Consider the following 20,339-nt stretch of genomic DNA (forward strand, 5'->3'; position numbering starts at 1 on the left):
CCCGGAAGCGTAAGCTTTCTTTGGCACATGCTAAAAAAATTGAACTGGTGTATAATGTGAAATTTGCAATCTCTCATAAAGCACTGATGAAACAGAAAAATGGGTATAAAACTGTTTTATTATCATTAAAGTAATAAAAATAATGTTCACATACAGGGGTGAGGCAGACAAAAGCCAGCAGTGTTTGTATCTTCAAGCCAAGAATGACAGAGTGTTTTATGATTTGTGGAGTAACGAAAATCTGCAGACAGTTCTTCCTAATCCTTATTCAGAACAGGTAAGAGAACATATTGCCAACACTGGCTGACATCTCAGATATATTAAGTGCCAAACAACAACTATATGACTGGTAGCAAAAATGGAATTAAATAAGTGTTTGGATCATACGTGATTAATTATCAGTTACCATTTTATTGCTACATTTTAAAAACATGTAATGTTCAAAATTGGAAAAAAAATCAAGTACATAGGATTACATAGGATATATGGCACAGAAACAGGCCATTCGGCCCAACCAGTCCATGCCGGTGTTTATGCTCCACTCGAGCCTCCTCCCGTCTTTCCTCATCTAACTGTATCAGCGTAACCCTCTATTCCCTTCTCTCTCATATGCTTGTCCAGCCTCCCCTTAAATACATCTATACTATTCACTTCAACCATGCCCTGTAGTAGCGAGTTCCACATTCTCACCACTTTTTGGGCAAAGAAGTTTCTTCTGAATTCCCTACTGGATTTCTTGGTGACTATCTTATATTGATGGCCTCTAGTTATGCTCTTCCCCACAAGTGGAAAAACTCTCTCTGTATCCACTCTATCAAAACCTTTCATAATTTTAAAGACCTCTATTAGGTCACCCCCTCAGCCTTCTTTTTTCAAGAAACAAGAGACCCAGCCTGTTCATCCTTTTCTGATATGTATACCCTCACATTTCTGGTATCATCCTTGTAAATCTTCTCTGCAACCTCTCCATGGTGCAGAGAAGATATCCTTTTTAGAATATGGCGACCAGAACTGTACGCAGCACTCTCTAAGTGTGGTCTAACCAAGGTTTGATACAGGTTTAGCATAACTTCCCTACTTTTTATTTCTATCCCTCTAGAAATAAACCCAAGTGCTTGGTTTGCTTTTTTATGGCCTTGTTAACCTGTGTCGCAACTTTTAGTGATTTGTGTATTTGTACTCCGAGATCCCTTTGTTCCTCTACCCCACCTAGACTCGCACCCTCCAAGTAATAAGTGACCTCCCTATTCTTCTTATCAAAATGTAATACCTCACATTTATCTGTGTTGAACTTCATTTGCCAATTATATGCCCATTCTGCAAGTTTATTAATGTCCTCCTGTAATTTGTTGCAGTCCTCCTCAGCATTGACTATCCCCCCAATTTAGTATCATCTGCAAATTTGGAAATTGTGTTTTTGATTCCAAAGTATAAATCGTTAATGTAGAAAGCAATTGATTTAGTTGATTGCAGAGTGGAAATGAGATCAATAGATGAAAAGTATTTAAGTATTTTAAATCCCAGTCATTTAGTAGGAAGTGCAATGATCTCTGGTCCATGCTGAATTAGCAGATCTCAACCAAAACAGCAGTAAGGGTGTTAAAATTATTTTTGGTGTCCATGGGCTAGAGAAGGGGAAATAAAATCAGCCAAAGTTCTTGGTTCTGATCACTATCCAAAGCCCCATGGTTGAAAATGTGCATGTGTGTACATTGCATGAGGTCAGGATTGGGTTCAGCTGCCTCGGGCCACATGGTGGAGTATCTTCCTGTCGCTCGGTGTCTAGACTCACACACTAAATTTGGGTGAGATAACAGAGCGTAGCCAGCATCCATCCAACCATATCTCCGCAATGTCTTCAGGAAAAGGGAGAAAAGGTAGAAATTGGAAAAACAATACAAGTACCCTTCCGCTGAATGTCCCACTTGTCAATGTAATCAGTCTCTTCAAAATGGCATTTTTTTAAACTTCGTTTTAATCTCACATTTGTACTAAATGCAATTGCACAAAAGTTTTGAAATCAGCTTCAATGTAAAATGTTGCTCACTACTCCTGCTTAAAGAGAGTTAAATTCAGAACTTTTGGCTTCTGTTTTCAGCCAGTTATCCCAGTCCTGATCACCTTGTGCAACATAATGAAGTAAATTCAGTACAACTTCTGTTATCGGTATTTAAATTATCTGCCAACCTCATTATCTGCTGGAAGGTTTCCAAGACAAAACCGTGCAAGAGATGTTAAAATTTAAAAAAATGTTTCTTTTCTGACTTGTCTTCATCTCCATACCTCCAATCTCCATTATCCACCAGCCCTCTCCATTATGGTGGATGATGAGGCCCCACTGTAAATGCCAATTTCAGAAAGAACTCTCCCACTCTGTGACCACCCTCAATAGTCTTACTAAATCATGGATACCTTTTCCAATTTGCCAGGCAGTTTTGTTCTGATGCGTGACACTGGGTACCCTGGACTTTAACCACTTAGCAGGCATCAGAAATAAAACTTTTATTTCTCTTGTCTAATGCAGGTTTGAACTGTTTTCCTACAGTGGAAAATACTGACTCGTTTTATTGAGCCATCCAGACGGTTCATTTTTAAGAAGTTAATCCATGTATCTGTGTTGGTACCTTATAGGAAAAACAATGGCCCGGAATTTCCAATGGGTAATAACGGCAGACTAGCAGCGTTCACTGTTATTAACCCTTTGAAACTGACCGCAACTTCAGGATGTAGCGCATGCGCATCCTAACGTGGAAATCCTGAAGTTGCGGTCAGGCATTCACTGCTCCGACACTGGCTGCGCTGTGGGCACCTGCACCCCACCCCCACACCCCCCAGCCCCACCCCACCAACAGCCGGCAATCAATGTAATCAGTGAAACTGATGAAAACTTGGTCTTTTCCGCATTAATATCACTGTTAAATACCTCATTAAAAGTTAGACCTTGTTGGATTAGGGGTAACTGGGGTTTTAACAGTGTACTGACTGCTCAACAAATGTTATGGCCCTGAGAAACTAATTTTAATTTTGTGGAGTGTCAAATGATAAAAATTACAATTTTTAAGAAACTTAAAAAAACGTTTTAATATTTTTTTTAAAGTTTGCTCATACTTATTACAGGTTTACCTTTTCCCCACGTGAGAACTCCAATCTTTGTCTTGTGCTCTCTGTAACATTTTTTAAAAAGTCTGAATAAAAGCAGCTTCTTCACTTCCTGGTTCCTTGTCTGCGAGAAATCTGAATTGTGATTGGCTGCTTAGACAGCTTGTTGACATCACAGCAGAGCGCTCTGGGGGGATCCCCATGAAATTACACTGAAATGACTTGTGCGCCAAAAAAGGCAAACTTCTCGCCTTTGCTTCGCCGCTGACCGTAAATTCCGGGCCAATTATTTTTTTTAACACTAATGTTATTTAGTAACTTTGCTTTGCATTTCTACGTACTGATTTCAACAGGTTTTTGTAAACTAAGGTGAACGGTTCATTTATTTCAGATAATCCCATCCGGGGAAGTGTCACCTACAAAGAGTTTGTCAAATGGCAGTCCATCCAAATGTCCCCGTTTTATTAAGATAAAGAACTGGGAAACGGGCGCCGTTTTAACCGATACATTGCACCTGAACTCTCGAAGGGTAAGGTCAGCTTTTCAGAAATTCAAATTGAGGCCTTCGCTGGCAACCTTTGAGCATTTTAGTGCAAAGCAGTTTATTGCAGTTCCGGTAATGTTCAACATGTTCTGTGCTTACAGGCAGATGGGTGTACAGAGCAGATATGCATGGGATCAGTTGTGATGCCAAACCAGCAAGTAAGAAAACCAAATGAAGCCCGAACAAAAGAGAAGCTACTTCCGCCAGCAGCAGACTTTATTAACCAGTATTATACATCCATCAGAAGGCAATTATTTAATTTACGCCTATTTAAAATGGGAGCTATTATGTCTTATCTGATTTAAATTTCCGTAATTTGATTGTGATTGAGTAAAATCCTCTTGAAAATTTCTAAGCCGTATGCTGTCATACTATGGGTAACTCCTCAACCAAGTGAGTCCGCTGCATCTCCCTCATCCAGTGAATCACTGTGGCAGGCTTGTGCTGTGCAATTGGGTTCTACAAACCTTCCAAAGAAGTTTGACTCATTAAGTGAACGTTAAAAAAAGAATTGGACCGAAATGCAGCAGATAGCTTTTGGAGGATGGATGGAGAAGTGGGCTAGAAATTGTCCTTTTGTGTCTGGGGCCTGACATTGAATCCAAACCAGACAGATGGGGTGAAAATGTTCTCACTTCCCGATGACTGCAAGGGACTCCAGTGAAATGAAATTGAGCTTTATTAATCCAGTCCCCTCCAGTCCACAGCACAAAACTACTGATTTTTAATGGTTTCGCTCAACGTCCACTGGTTTAGATTGTGGGGGAGATAGAAATGTCCCACTGGTGTAGAATGTGTGTTGGGGGAAGGGGAGAGGGGCTCTTTTGAAGTTTGGATTGGGTTACTACAGTAACGTTGGCACTTTATCTGACTGAACTAATTTCAGAGTATTTGGTGCTGAGAAATGTTCAATTCTCCAACACTGACATCCCTCACCTTGACAAAATTAACGTCAAAGAACAAAACCAAGTTTTGATATTTTGCCTAGTAATACATCCCTGGGCGCAAATGGTTTTTAAATCTAGTATTCCACCTTAGCCCACTCCAATCCCGAAACCACAACCAGTTCAGAGTTCAGTATCAGGAATTAACACAAGTGCTTTTAGATATTAAATTTGTATTGGAAATTGGAACTTGCCTCCCAAATACACATTCAGTTACATGGGGTGCTATTTATTACAAGCATAAAGCGCTTTGTTTTGGACTATAGGCATGGGTCCAAGGCCCACGTTCAAAGGATCGAGGAGGTGACAAAGGAGATTGAAACAACTGGCACTTACCAACTTAAAGACACTGAGCTAATTTATGGGGCCAAACATGCCTGGAGAAATGCTACCCGCTGCATTGGGAGGATCCAGTGGTCCAAGTTACAGGTTGGGATTTACCAATGCTTGTATTAGAATGTACTTTAAATGGTGCAGTCACGTGTGGAGGGTATGGCACTGCCAGATTTAAGGAGCAGAAAAGGGGAGAATGCAATATTAAAAAAAATTGTTTTTCAATCTTTAAAAAGGCAGGGAATTGTCAAGTTGCAAGTTCACATTAATCACTTATTTACGCAATCTCAGCTTCACACTTACTTATACAATGAACAGTTCTGAATTCAAATGGACAACAGCTTTATTTTAAGATTAAAGCTGTAAAGGGTAAATTCAGTGATCTGATGTTCCTAGTGGAGAGCTGTACTCAAAAGGAGTGTAAGATAGAGACAAGGCTACAACACTGTAGCACCAATTCTCTAACCTGATTCAAGCACAGCTCCCCCTGCGATACAGTGAGTTTACCCTTAAATGTTTTACAATTTTCTTTTTAGTGTTTTCTAATCAATCACAATTCCAATTTATTTGTATTGATAAATGTTATGATGGTTGCCTAGAGAAAATGGTGATTGAGACCCATTCATCCATTCCTAAGACAAGGCCTGGATTGAGAATAGGTTGCTGTGAACAGATGTTTGTAATAACAGAGATTGAAATGATGGGGTAGATCTTCGATAGTGTAAAATGGGTGATAGGGAGTCGGCAGTCCATTTTACATCTCTATCAATTTTATTTAATTCACTTCAAGGAAATAAAAATAGGGAGAGATGTAGAACGGGCTGCCGACTCAGTATCACTCGTTTTTCGCTATCGCAAAATCTACTCCAATGAATTTCCACCGACTGATAAATAAATCACAATTACCAAGAAGAAAACTAAAACAGTACGGTCCTGTAGAGATGCAGACAAATGTGTGAATGCTGGAAATCTGAACTGAGAAACAAAATGCTGGAAATGTACAACAGAATGGCCAGCATCTGAAAGAGAAAATTTTTTTTATGTGAAATTCTTTAACGGTTCTGGTAAGGATCCCCATCCAAGATATTAGCGTATCTTTCTCTTTCAGATGCTGATAATCCTTCAGATGTTGTTTCAAAAATATATTCATTGGATGAAATGGGAAATTCCTAACCCACATTCTTTTCCCTACATGCACTGCAGAATTTAACTGGCATTATTGTAAGATACTGAAATTGAACCGAAAGTCATTAGTGGGATTTCTCCATCATACTGAAGCAACCTATAGCTATGTTTTTTCTTATAGTACTGTGTGCTGGATACAAGATTTTATGTTGGTGCAGTATCACAGAACTAAAATAATAGAACAAAAAAGACAAATTATCAAACAATAGAGGATAAAACTTAAAAATAAAAAAATAGTATCTGATGATTGCTTTTTTACAAATTTGTTAATTGCTGTAATATTTGCAGGTTTTTGATGCACGAGACTGTTCCAGTGCTCATGGAATGTTCAACTATATTTGTAATCACATCAAGTACGCAACCAACAAGGGAAATCTCAGGTTGGTGCCATGAAAGTTAATTTTATTAATCAACTTTATCTGGTGGTCCAGTCATAGATAGAAAATTAGTCACAGAATCAGAAGCATTGGACTAGAAATTATAATGTACAATATCACCATGCAAATGTTATATGTTTGTATGACATTACTTTGTCCACTGTTTAACAGAGGCATTCAACCTTTTAAAATGAATACTATTATTTCTGGCTGAGGGTTTTTTTTTAACCCTCCAATTTACTGTCCTCCTCTCCTGAAGATATCAAATCAGACTGCAGTGCAATATCTCAGTCTTCAATGCAGTGCCTCATTTGTCAGGGCAGTGCCTCATTCTTCAGGGCGGTACCTTATTCTTCAATGCAGTGCCTCATTCTTCAGTGCAGTATCCTCATTCATCAGGGCAGTGCCTCATTCATCAGTGCAGCATCTCATTCTTCAGTGCAGTGCCTCATTCTTCAGTGCGGTATCTCATTCTTCAAGGCAGTATCTCATTCTTCAGTGTGGTATCTCATTCTTCAAGGCAGTGCCTCATTCATCAGTGCAGTATCTCATTCTTCAGGGCAGTGCCTCATTCGTCTGGGCAATATCGCATTCTTCAGGGCAGTGCCTCATGTGTCAACCTAGACCACTGACCAGGGAATTGAATCTGAGACCTTACTGCTCTGTATGGCTCAGTTTCACACCATGCAATGCAATTAGACAATGATTGGAGAAGTAGGAATTCTTTTGCGCATTTCAATAAATGCTGTATGTACCATTCCCATTAGATTTCCCCAATACTGTACTTTAACCATTACATTAGCAGCATGACGGGGTACTGATCTCTGTTCCTATTGCATATGACAAGGAATTTCCAAGGACAGTTACAGTGTGTCAAGCATGGTGCACAGTTCTTGCAGTCTTTTGATCTCCCCCACACCCTAAGATGGTATTCATTTTGTCTATCTCAGAAGGATGAAAAGCTGTGTGAACCCTACTGGGATTTCCATTCGGGGCCCTGTGTCTTCTAGTTCAGCACTCAAACAACTGAGCCATATGATATTATCCATTAGACTAAATAACACTGACAGTTGGCTTTACTGAAGTTTTACCTTATTCTTCAACTGAGACAATTTTTCATTTGTAAAATATATATCTGCATTTTGCTAATTTCCTAGAGAAATCCAAATTGATAGATAACCCTAAGCGTGCATTTAAAAAAATATTTTTACATTGCTCAATCCTGTGTTAGTTATCTCACATTGAGAACACATTGGGGGAAAAATTCAGTATCGCCCCATTTGGGGCGCCATTATCGGCCGTGCGCAAAGTTTAGCGCCTGGTGCTACTTATCGCCTCCGATGGCAAACTTGGCTTTTATCGCCCCTGGAGGTGATTGGAGCGCTAAATCAGGTGCTTCACACCTGTCTTAAGGCACAAAGGCCGAGGAGCGAGGCGCTACCTCAGAGTGCTGGCAAAGCAAGGAAGGGCAAATCAAAATGAACCTGCAAAGTGCTGCTCAGTACCCAAAACTCCTTCACACAGCGTTGAATCTCTCCAGGAGAGTCTCTCTCACTCTCTCAGAATGTGTGGTGCAAAAATGTCACCAACAAAAAAGGGCAGGAAGCGGTCGCCTTTAAATAGCGCTCCCCCAGTCCCCTCCTGACTGCAAAACACTCCCCTCAACCTGTCGTTGCTAGCGGCAGGTGGTAAGGCAGGGGGCGCCACTCAATATCCGGTCCAGGGCGCTACCGGACGTTGTGCACTCGACTGACGTCACGACCTGCCAGTGCAGGAGATCGTGGCGGTAGTATTTAGAGCCGCCGAAAAATGTCTAGCTAATTTCGCGAGCAATGCAAATTTTGCTGCGCCCGGGCGCTAATTGCTTTGCGCCCCATTAGCGCCCTCTTAAGGTGCTAACGGGAGGCGCAAACAACTGAATTTTTCCCCCATTATCTTTCATTAAATACATTGAACAAGATCTTTAACCTGTTTGTACAGTTAGTTAAATAATAATTTAATTTCAATGAAAATCCACAGATTCAATTAAGAACTCAAAAGTTAATGTAATTTTTTTAAAGTATTGTTTTAAATTAACATCAATCGATGTCAGTATACCATCATTCAACAGTTATAAGATCGATGATTTTACAGATCTGCTATCACAATATTCCCACAACGGACAGATGGCAAGCATGATTTCAGAATCTGGAACAGCCAGTTGATACGATATGCTGGGTACAAACAACCTGATGGCTCTGTCATTGGAGACCCTGCTTCTGTGGAGTTAACTGAGGTCTAGTATATCAAATAACAGCTTGTTTCAACCTACAGTATTCAGTCCTATTTATGGACCTTTCTCTATTTGCTTACCTGAATGCTCTATTTTCTTTGTTGATTATTATTGATACAGGTTTGTATGCAACAAGGTTGGAAAGGACCTAAAGGTCGCTTTGACATCCTCCCCCTTTTGCTTCAAGCCAATGGAAATGACCCTGAACAATTTGAGATTCCACCAGAGCTAATCCTGGAAGTACCTCTCAGACACCCCAAGTACGTACAGCAATAAGTTTTGTTGAAGACACCTATTTGTAGAATTTTAATTATTTGATCATTTACAACAACAACTTGCATTTATATAGCACCTTTAACGTAGTAAAACGTCCCAAGGCGCTGCACAGGAGTATTATAAGACAAAAAAAATTGACTCCAAGCCACATAAGGAGAAATTAAGGCAGGTGACCAAAAGCTTGGTCAAAGAGGCAGGTTTTAAGGAGCGTTTTAAAGGAGGAAAGAAAGGTAGAGAGGCGGAGAGGTTTAGTCAGGGAATTCCAGAGCTTAGGGCCAAGGCAACAGAAGGCACAGCCACCAATGGTGGGGCGATTATAATCAGGGATGCTCAAGAGGGCAGAATTGGAGGAGCATAAATATCTCGGGGGGTTGTGGGGCTGAAGGAGATTACAGAGATAGGGAGGGGCAAGGCTATGGAAGTATTTGAAAACAAGGATGAGAATTTTGAAATTCAAATATTGTTATGGTTCCCATTATTAGATATGAAATTCATCTGAGTTTTAAAAAATATGTTGTTAAACTCTCTAAATGAACATTTTTGATTAATATTACAGTTAATTCCTGTTAAACGCAGTTTGTTTGCCAGGAATATTGATTTCACTCCAAATCATATTTGAAAGCAACTACATTGTGCGTTTAGCTGGAGTGCAGTGAGTTTTTTTTCACATGTCCTCCATTAGGCTTGCTGTTACTAGACGGAAACCCCAAAAAGGTACAGTTGCCATGTGGAACAGGGCATACAATGTGGCACTGATTGCTGTGCCTCCCAGCAAGAGGGAGGGAGAAGTGTTGGGGAGAGTCAGTAGTCTCTGGTGGCTCCTGGCAGCTAGCTACAAGGGGCATTAGTAGCTGTCTGAGAGCAAGCTAGATGCCTGCCCCTTGATCCAGGCATCAAGACAGTGGATGAAGAAAGAGGATGAAAAATACAAAAAAGAAGGGAATATTTACTCAAATATAAAAGATAATAATAATCTAGAATCATAATTACAGCGGTTAAAACGTTGGAGTCTTGCATCTTATGGTGTTTGCATTTCTGTAACCTTTGTAACGTCCTTTAGGTTTGAATGGTTTAAAGATTTGAACTTGAAGTGGTATGGCCTGCCAGCTGTTTCAAACATGCTTCTAGATATCGGAGGCCTCGAGTTTACAGCCTGTCCTTTCAGTGGGTGGTATATGGGAACAGAAATCGGAGTACGAGACTTCTGCGATACCTCCCGGTACTGTATACTAGAGGTAACTTCTATTTCCTTTGTAGACCAACATAGGAATGTTTCTATTGATCTTTCCATTTATCACAGAGCAAAATGAATGACTTTTTTAATGAGATATACAACAACAGATAAAAGAAAAAGAATGAACTTGCATTTATGTAGCGCCTTTCATGGACTCAGGAAGTCCCAAAGTGCTTTACAGCCAATGAAGTACTTTTGAAATGCAGTCACTGTTGTAATGTAGGAAATGCAGCCCTGCCATGGTTTTGTACACACCAGCCTATAAAATGTAGTCGGCATTAACATTGTACTTTGTAGCATTATCTATAGCGGGTTACAATTCTAAATAGGAAAGGACAATTCATTTTAATTCAACACTCTTCAAACATTTATACCTCTTAGGCCAAGTCTTTCACTTACTCTAGAACAATTAATTATAATGTGCATCACTCCACCATCTAATTGGCTCCAAAAACCAGAGATTCATTGATTTCTTGTGGATATCATGCTTACTTAGAACCTGTCAAAGATATAGGCTTAGCAGATTCACTTGTTGTTGAATACCACTGTGTCCTCTGTTCAGATATAGACATGGATCAAAGGACTTTCCAGAACAGTGGGTGTAAAGTGTTTACAAAAATGTTGTTCTTGGGATGTGAGCAATGCTGGCCACATTTATTGCCCATCCTTAGTTGTCTTAGGAAGGTAGTGGTAAGCTGTCTCCTTGAATTGCTGCAGTCCTTGTGGCAATGGTGCTCCCACAATGGTGGTAGGTAGGGAATGGTGTTAGGTAGGGAATTCCAGAATGTTTTCCCAGCAACATTGAAGGAACAGTGATATATGTTACTAATTATTAATGTAACTCCTTACATTTTCCATGGTTGTTAACCACTTTGATGCAATGGTGTGGGTTCTTTCCCCAGTTACTGTTCGGTAACAAAGGGACCGCCACTATCAGTGTGTAAATACAGGAAGCTTTCGATTTACCAGCACCTAAATAACCGGAAATGTCGGTTAACCGGCAAAATTCAGGAGTAGGTTTTACTTCATATTTATTTGCCGCCTTCCATCTGTGCTGTGCAAGGGTGTGGCTGCAGCTGTTGCTAAGCTACAGAGACGCTTGAAACTTGTGTTCATTGTTCTACAGTTGTTGCTAAGCAACAGGGTTTGTTGCTTTATACGGAGCTGTCAGCTCTCCCTATCTTTTACTATAGCGTTCGGTTATCCGGAATTTTTGATGAACCGGCACCACGTCGGTCCCGTCCGTGCCGGATAAAAGAAAGTTTCCTGTAAATTGAAAATTGCTTTCAAAGTCGAGGAACATAACTGAACACTACAAGTCACCCACAAATAGGCCAATGGTTCGCATCATACATTGCAGTAAGATCCTAAATATGGGAATCTCAGTATAATTTTTAAAATTAAGTAAAACTCACCACTGCTCCAACTTTGCTACCTATTTTATTACCAAACACTGGGGATTCTGCAAGTACAGTGATGGCAATTCTGAAATAAAGCAGGTTAATTCACTCACACCAGAATTCAACCTCCTTATTTTAGAAAATAAAATACTTTTAAAGACTGCTTTTAAGCATCTAATTTATTTTATACAAATTATTTGGGGATAAACACTGGATAAACACACCTATAACTGCAACTCTCAAAAAAAACTTCAGCTCATCTTAAAAGTTTCCTTCCTCGTGTTTGTGTGCAACCAACAGTGGGAGAAACCAATGTCTAATTGGTTCTGACAGGCTCCCGTTCCACCATCCTAACTGATCTGATTGGGTCTGACAGCCTCTGGCTCCATCTTTCAACTGATATAATAGGTCAGCACAGGCAACCTTCAATCCTGCTGGAGATAGCTGATTGTTCTTAGAAAAAGCTAACAAGCTGACACATGAGTTGGATTGTTGACTGTCAGCTTAAAGCAGAGACAGTTGGTGTATCTGGAAGTTATGCCTACCAGTTGGTGTATTATCTGTTGACCCACAAACACAAATTTTCTGCTCGAGTGCTTGTAGTGCCATATCCCTTTTTGCCATTTACTGCCAGTGGCCTGCTTAAAATCAATGAAGCTGTTATAACAATGGATGTTGTGTTCTATAAACTTCTCTGAAATCTGTCTTGTCACAGTTGACCTAACTTATGTCATCCTGGTCTAAAACCAACTTGTTCTACATGCAGTATCACTTCTACATACGTATATTTTCATTCTCCTCTGCGGTGTCTTAGCAAGATACTTTAGCCGGTATGTTCAGTAAGCTGATTTCTCTATAATGCTGCATTTGCCCTTGTCTCCTCTTTTGAAGAATTGTGTTATTGAGGATGTATGATATTCCTGAGAAACTTATCTGACTGATAGAACACATCTACAACAAGTCCTTGAGCTGTTAAAGTGGATAGGAAACTGACAGAGCAGTTTAGATCACCAGTTGTGGTGAGACAAGGGTGCTCACTGTCACCTGATTTATTTAACCTAATACTGGAAACAGTAATGAATCTTGCATTAAAAGATGATATTGGAGGAACCTTCTTATATGGCAAAATTTTAAACAATCTCAAATTTACTGATGACATTGACCTTATAGCAACATCTAAAACAGATTTGCAGGGACTAACGGATAAGGCGTATCACAGTATCACAGTATCACAGAATCTACAGTGCAGATAGAGGCCATTTCGGCCCATCAAGCCTGCACCGACACATATCCCACCCTATCCCCGTAACCCCACGTATTTAATCCCCTAACACTAAGGGTCAATTTATCATAGCCAAATCAACCTAACCTGCACATCTTTGGACTGTGGGAGGAAACCGGAGCACCCGGAGGAAACCCACGCAAACACGGGGAGAATGTGCAAACTCCACACAGACAGTCGCCCGAGGCCAGATTTGAACCCGGGTCCCTGGGTATGTGGAATATGAGAAAAGTTGATGAGCAAAGGATACTAACAGCAGAGATTGTTATCATAAATAAATAGACATTTTCATTATGAACAGCTAGCTTGAGCTAGTCACTTTATTCAGCCATGTGGACTTCTGTACAGCATCCATCTTGACTACTGCCTTGTGGGTAGCCTAGTGCATCGTGGGTAGCCCACTCTTATATACATACAGCTCCACCTAGTGTACCATTCTAGAATGACATGTTACTGATCATTACAGAGATGAGTTGGCTGTGAGGAATACTGGGAGTATCCAGGATGCGAAGAATCAAGAATGATATAATAAGAACATGGCTTGCACAGAAGTTCCAAGAAAAACGACTGCGATGGTTTGGGAAGGTTTCAAGAATGGAAACAGCTGGAATGCCTTTCATGGTCCTGCACACAGGAGTACGCGGAGGAAGAAGCCGAGGAAGACCAAGGAAGTGCTGGATAGACAATGTCAAGAGCGATCAATCACAGAAAGGCATACAGATGACTGAAGCGGCCAAGCTAGTTCAGAACTGACAGCAGTGGAGTGAATTCATTGGACTCCGTCGTCACTGCTGAGCTGCCGAATGGAATTTTGTAGTAGTAGTGCTTGTGGGACAGAGCCACACCCTCTGGGAGCACTTATCAGGAAGCAGCATAGGTGGAACCGTGACTTCTGTCCATTAAAGATAATGGCCCAGAAATTCGGGTCCCCACGGTTGAGTACGCACTGGGTACTCACGCGTAGGCCCAATGAAAGTGCTGGTTTCGTGCATGCACTGCGCATGCGCGGGAAACCGGAACTTCCGTTCCCCTGAAAGAAGGGGTTCACAGGTCGAACGCGTGCGCAGGAGAGGCAGCGCGTGCGCCTGGAACTTACTTTTTTTGCAGGTTTCTCTGGGAGGGCAAGTCTCCAGGAGTTACACTTTTAAAAAGCAGTCGCAAGGCCTGCTTTTAACAAGGTAAATGGTGAATTAAGTAAAATTAAAACATTTTTTTACATAGGTTTATTATTTTTAAATACTTTAAAGAAAGGTAAGTTTATTTTTAGCCCTGTTAGAAACTGTAATTAATTTTTTCAAAAATTTAAATTATTGTTTAAAATAGTTATTTTATATAATTAATAGTTATTTTAAAAATGTGATTTAAAAAAAAAATTATTTGAAGTTTTAGTGATGTTTTGAGGCTGATTTGTATTTATAGTTTTGACAGCTCTTCCTGTCAAATTTATGAATGGGCATTCCCTGCTACCATTGGCTCTCCATGGCCCACGTGATCCCAGGGGATGCTTCGAACTAACTGCGCCCCTGGGATACGCAAGCACTGCGCGTCGGCAGTTGGAGGAGGCCAAGGATCGGAATCCCACGCCGGCCCACAGCACAATGGCCAGCGCGCTAGGTAAGTGCAGGTCGGAGGCTTGCACCCGCGGGAAACCTCCGACCCGAATTTCTGGGCCAATGAATGGAAAAGTGCTGGCTGTGCGCTCACAGTTTCTTGATAATGCGCTCCCAGTGGGTACGGTTTTGGCTAACAAGCACACTGTAGTCAGATATGCACTGTTCGGCGGATATAGACAATATTTCCTTTCCCTTGTGGCCGATCCGCTACTGCCCATGTTATGCCTTGGCCCGTTTTACACCCACGCTGAAGTTGAACGTTCAGCCCAGTTTGCCACATCATGTTATACTCACGCTGCCACAAAGCTGCTCCACTGCAAGACAACCATTTTGAGCAGATCTAAATGAAATGTGCAGCTTGAGGTAATGTGGAATTGGTAGTTCGAAAGTAAGATTTTCATGCTGCATTTCAAATCTGAGTGGTGTGAATGCAGTGTGAAGCTATTAGTACAACAGGAGCACAGCCTCCTCTGGCCATTGTTGATTCTTTAGAAGTGACACGGGATGATAAAAAGTTAAGCTGTGCACTGTAGTTATTCCCAAAATGAATCAGCCACTTTACTATTAAACATCGGAGCTACTGGTAGATTTGGTCGAGGAATGTAGGGCACCGGTGGGGAGGGCGGGGGGTTCAGGGGGGGATGCCCTGGGCGGGGGGCTCAAACTCCAGCCGCACCTTGCTGTCTCAATACAAATGAGGCCTCAAAATGAACCAGGTCTGCCGCTGCAACTACCCAGGAGAGGGGGTGCTGAATGATGTTTTCTGCCGTACAACTGCCGGAAGTCCGCTCATAGTGGGGGGGGGGGATATTTACCCCATAATGTCCCCTGTCAGCTGAGCTAGGATACGGAGATGGGCAGCAGAGTTTGGGATGAGCTGACCTTTATGAAGGGTGGGAGTTGGGAAGCCTGGCCAGGAGAGCATTGGAAAAGGACATTGACAAAAATATGTCTGTAAAATATGAATGTTGACAGCATGCTCGTAAAGCTTGCTAATAGCTGATTATACAGCACAGAAACTTTCATTCTGTTTATTGGATGGTGCTTGATATGCCACTAAATTGTGGTGGATGTAAAGACCTGTTGGAATGACAGTACCACAATCATGAATAGACTTCTGAAAACCAGAATTTTTTGGCCAATTTTCTTCCCTTCCTTCCTCTGTTGAAGGCACTGCCCCATGCTGGCATTTAGTTCTACAAGCACAAGTCACCCTCCAGTTCCTTATTCAAGTGGAAAATCTTCATGACTAAACTAAGGCAGTGAATATTGGTAGTTTGTTCAACTGCGGGGGCATCAAAACCAAACACAATCCTGTCCTTACCCAATGTCCGCAGAAGCACACTTTCAGCAGAAGATTCAGATGCCAATTGGGGCAAGAATCCAGATTGATTTTCATTCCCCCCCCCCCCCAGTCCACGACACTGGTTGTTCTGCTTGAACTCAACAAACACAGCACAGACTGAACCTGGAACTTTTCTGGTCCATATGGTGGAATTTCACACCAGCTGGTGTTCTTAACAACTGAGCCATCAGGAAGTTACATATTTTTACTCTGTACACAGTGTGAATGATCCAAGGGAGAAAATGGAAACAAGGAAACTTTCTGTGCTTTCTCACTCATATATACAGAAAAAATTGATCTAAGGTTATCATAAAGCATAAATAATTTACTGTACCTATTTCCTGCTGACATGAATCTTTAACAGGAACGAGTGAAGGACACAACGAGATCTCCATGTTGAAAAACAGTTGATTAAAGCCTTGTTTAATACTCAGACCAAGTGCCTGGTAGTTTTCTTACGTCAATTTAATCAACTGTTTTTCAACATGGAGATCTAGTTGTGTCCTTCACATGATTAAAAATTTGCGGTCTCTGTTAGATCCGTGTGTTAATGGAGACACGGAATGCAGGAGTTGATTTAACAAGTGTTTACTGAACAAAGTCTGGAGGTGAACTAACTACACAAGACGCTACACAGGCTTATATACCCGAGTGGTCACTACTGGTACTACAGTATACAGGGGCTTCAAAAACATAGTTCCTCTTAAAGGTACATACACTACAATTCCTCCCCTTTTAGATAAATAGTACATAACATTTTAAGTAATCATTAAATAACATTTTTACAAGAACAATAATATACACTTTTGCCAAAGTTAATCAATTACAAATTCAGTCTCTCTGGAGGCTTCCTGACTCGGTCCGGATAACGCCTCGGTGGTGTAGTAGGTTCTTTTGGCAAGGTCGATTCGGCTTCAATGCCAGTGTCGAGTTCATCTGGTTCCAGTATCACCGGATCGGAGGTAGATACTATGGGTATCTCTACTTCATCACTAGGCGTATAGAGTTGTGGTGTAGGTTGTCCTTTTTCGGATGACTCTATGATCTGGTCAGCATGGCGCCTTATTATGCTTTCTCCAATGTCCACGGTATACATCAGCGGTCCTAGTCGTGTGCAAATAGTTCCAGGCTGCCATTTCTCGGTACGGTAGTCCCGGGCCAAAACTGGTTGACCTATCTGGAAGGTTCTAGTTGGCCTTTCATTCATGCTTTGAAATTGCCAGTTCTCTACGTCCCTTCTGACGTTTGGCTTGACCAAATCCAGCCGGCATCTTAGTCTTCTATTGAAAAACATCATGGCGGGGGTTTGGTTTGTAACCACATGTGTTGCATTCCTGTACGCAAACAAGAAGTTATCTACCTTATGTTGTAGATTTATGTCTTCATTACCCATGGCCTTTATGGCCTTCTTGAAGGTCTGGACAAACCTTTCAGCCAATCCATTGGTGGCGGGATGGTATGGGGCGGACGTGTAGTGCTTAACCCCATTGTTTTTTAAGAACTTCCTGAATTCTTCGGATACAAATTGCGGTCCATTATCAGAACAGATCTGTTCAGGCAGCCCATTCCTGGCAAATATGGTCCTTAATACTGTGATGGTTTTTTCCGTGGTGGTGGAGGACATCTTGATTACCTCCGGCCACTTGGAGTGTGCATCCACCGCGATTAAGAACATTGAGTCCATAAATGGACCAGCAAAGTCGATATGTACCCTTTGCCATGGAGATGAGGGCCACTCCCATGGATGTAGAGGGGCTTGTGGTGGGGCGTTTTGGACCTTCTGGCATCCTAGACAGCTCTTGGTCATTTCTTCGATGTCTCCATCGATACCTGGCCACCACACAAACGCTCTGGCTAAGTTCTTCATTTTCACTCCACCCAGATGCCCCTCATGAAGCTCCTTTAGCACTCTATCCTTGAGTTTGGGTGGAATCACCACTCTGGATCCGCACATCAAGGTTCCTCGGCACACTGACAGCTGTTCTCTTCTTTGCGAGAATGCTGGCAACAGTGGTTTGCCAAGTGCTGGCCATCCCTTCACCGTTAAATCGTAGACTCGTGAGAGAGTCGGGTCATTTCACGTTTCCTTTTCAATGGTAGAATTTGTCACCGGTAGACATTCCACTATGGTCGACTGGAACATCTCCACTGGGTCCACTGTAGGTGCCTCTTCCACCGTTGGCAACGGTAGGCGCGATAACCCGTCAGCATTCCCATGCTGTTTTGTTCCTTTGTATTCTATGTCATATTGGTGTGCCCCTAGGAAAAGGGACCACCTCTGTAGCCTTTGCGCTGTCATAATGGGAATGCCCTTTTTAGGGTTGAATATGGAGACGAGGGGTTGATGGTCAGTCAACAAGGTAAATTTTTGTCCGTGTAGGTAATGGTTGAATTTCTTCACCCCCCACACCAGGCTGAGTGCCTCCCTGTTGATCTGGGCATAGTTACGCTCAGCTGAGTTCAATGAGCGTGACGCAAAAGCTATCGGCCGCTCCGAGCCATCAGGGAATCTATGCGATAATACCGCTCCCACGCTGTAAGGGGATGCATCGCACGCCAGTCTGATTGGCAGTGATGGGTTGTAATGAGCCAACACTTCCCTGGACGTGATGAAGCCTTTGCATTTATGGAAGGCACGTTTACAGTCTTCGCTCCATTTCCAAACTACTCCCGTTTGTAGCAGTGCGTTAAGAGGGTGCAGAACCGTCGACAAGTTTGGTAAAAATTTATGATAGTAATTTACTAATCCCAGGAACGACCTTAATTGTGAGACATTTTCAGGCGCTGGGGCCTTTACGACCGCTTCAATTTTTTCAGGTGACTTATGCAACCCTTCTTCGTTAATGACATGGCCACAATATGATATTTGTTTCTGGAAAAATTCGCACTTGGGGCGATTTGCTCGTAGGCCCCGTTCTCTCAGCCTCGTGAGCACCTGCTCCAAGTTGGCAAGGTGCTCGTTGTCGTTTTCTCCTGTTACAAGGATGTCGTCTAGGTAGCATTGAGTCCCCGGAATCCCTTGCAGGACTTGCTCCATAGCTCTTTGCCAGATAGCCGGAGCTGATGCCACTCTGAAAACCAGTTGATTGTACTGGTACAGGCCTTTGTGTGTGTTTATCGTGAGATACTTTTTAGAGGCCTCCTCAACCTCCATCTGTAGGTATGCCTGTGCTAAGTCAATTTTGGTGAAACGTTTCCCTCCGGATAGTGAGGCGAAAATATCTTCTATCCTCGGAAGAGGATACTGTACCGTGTGAAGAACCGGGTTTACAGTCACCTTGAAGTCCCCACAGATGCGAACTTTTCTCTGTTCTTCAGATTTATCATTATTCAACGTTTTCTTCATGACCGGGACGATGGGTGTTGCCCACTCGCTCCAATCTACCTTGGATAACACGCCTGCTTTTTCCAAATTCTCCAGCTCTGCCTCGACGGCTGGACGAATTGCGTATGGCACCGGCCTTGCCTTAAAAAACTTGGGAATTGCCGCATCTTCCACTTTTATTGAGGCGGTGGCGCCTTTCAGGGTTCCTAGTTCCTGTTGAAACACTTCTTTGGCATTAGCCAAGATTTCTTTTAATCGTCCAGGTATGACGTCATCATCGTTTTTTTTCTTACTGGTCACCGTCAGTGCCTGAATGGAGTGCCAGTCTAAACGTATCTTTCTGATCCATTCACGTCCCAACAACGGTGGACCACCATCTTGCAGAACGTATAAATACAACTTCTGTATTTCCTTGCCGTTGTATACAACAGACACCCTTATTTTCCCTCTGGGCTTTACTTTCTGCCCCGTATATGTCTAAAGATAATGGATGTGTCTTTCAAAGGTATATGCGGAAATAGCCGCTCGTAATCCCATCGACTCATGACGGTCAGAGCTGATCCTGTATCTAGCTCCATTTTGACTGGGGACCCCGCTATCGTGAGGGTAACCCAAATGCTCTGGTAATCTTCTTTGGCAATTACATTATGTAATTTGAGACAGCTTAGTCTCTTGTTTCCGGAGTCGCTATCGCTCTTCTGGTCTTCGGAGCTACTGTCCGTCATCATTTGTACCTTTCTGTACTTTTCCTTATTGACCTTTTTACTGTCAGCGGATTTCTTTCCAGATCTGCATACACGTGCAATGTGTCCCATCTTTCCACATTGCCTGCATGCTTTGTCCTTGAACCAGCAGTCCTTCTGGTCATGGGTGGATCTGCCGCAGCGATAACATCTCTCGAAACCCCGTGTCATTTCATGGGTGCCGAAGTCCTGTGGCTTTTGCTGTATCTCTGCAGCTCCTCTTGCTGCTGCTTCGTATGATACAGCCACACTGAAAGCCTTGTCCAGTGTCAAATCTTTCTCAGAAAGTAGTCTTTTCTGTGTTCCTTCACTTAGGAGACCGCAGACGAATTTGTCTCGTAGAGAATCTGCCAGCCCTGCCCCGAAT

At 42.2% G+C, this 20,339-nt stretch overlaps 1 protein-coding gene across 2 annotated transcripts in view; it reads left to right on the forward strand.

The window, feature by feature from the left end:
- The window catches only part of nos1 (nitric oxide synthase 1 (neuronal)), a 111,277-nt gene that overhangs the window by 17,854 nt on the left and 73,084 nt on the right, over positions 1–20,339 (forward strand). For both annotated transcript variants that reach the window (XM_085961785.1, XM_085961786.1), the window contains exons 4-11: positions 157–277; positions 3,491–3,628; positions 3,745–3,890; positions 4,854–5,016; positions 6,394–6,485; positions 8,616–8,757; positions 8,875–9,014; positions 10,091–10,265. In XM_085961785.1, coding sequence (XP_085817911.1) covers positions 157–277; positions 3,491–3,628; positions 3,745–3,890; positions 4,854–5,016; positions 6,394–6,485; positions 8,616–8,757; positions 8,875–9,014; positions 10,091–10,265 — 1,117 coding nt within the window. The remainder of the gene's footprint in view (positions 1–156; positions 278–3,490; positions 3,629–3,744; positions 3,891–4,853; positions 5,017–6,393; positions 6,486–8,615; positions 8,758–8,874; positions 9,015–10,090; positions 10,266–20,339) is intronic.

Source organism: Somniosus microcephalus, chromosome 19, assembly GCF_052327205.1.
Source record: "Somniosus microcephalus isolate GS21.2 chromosome 19, FLI_Smic_1.0, whole genome shotgun sequence".
Taxonomy (NCBI): domain Eukaryota; kingdom Metazoa; phylum Chordata; class Chondrichthyes; order Squaliformes; family Somniosidae; genus Somniosus; species Somniosus microcephalus.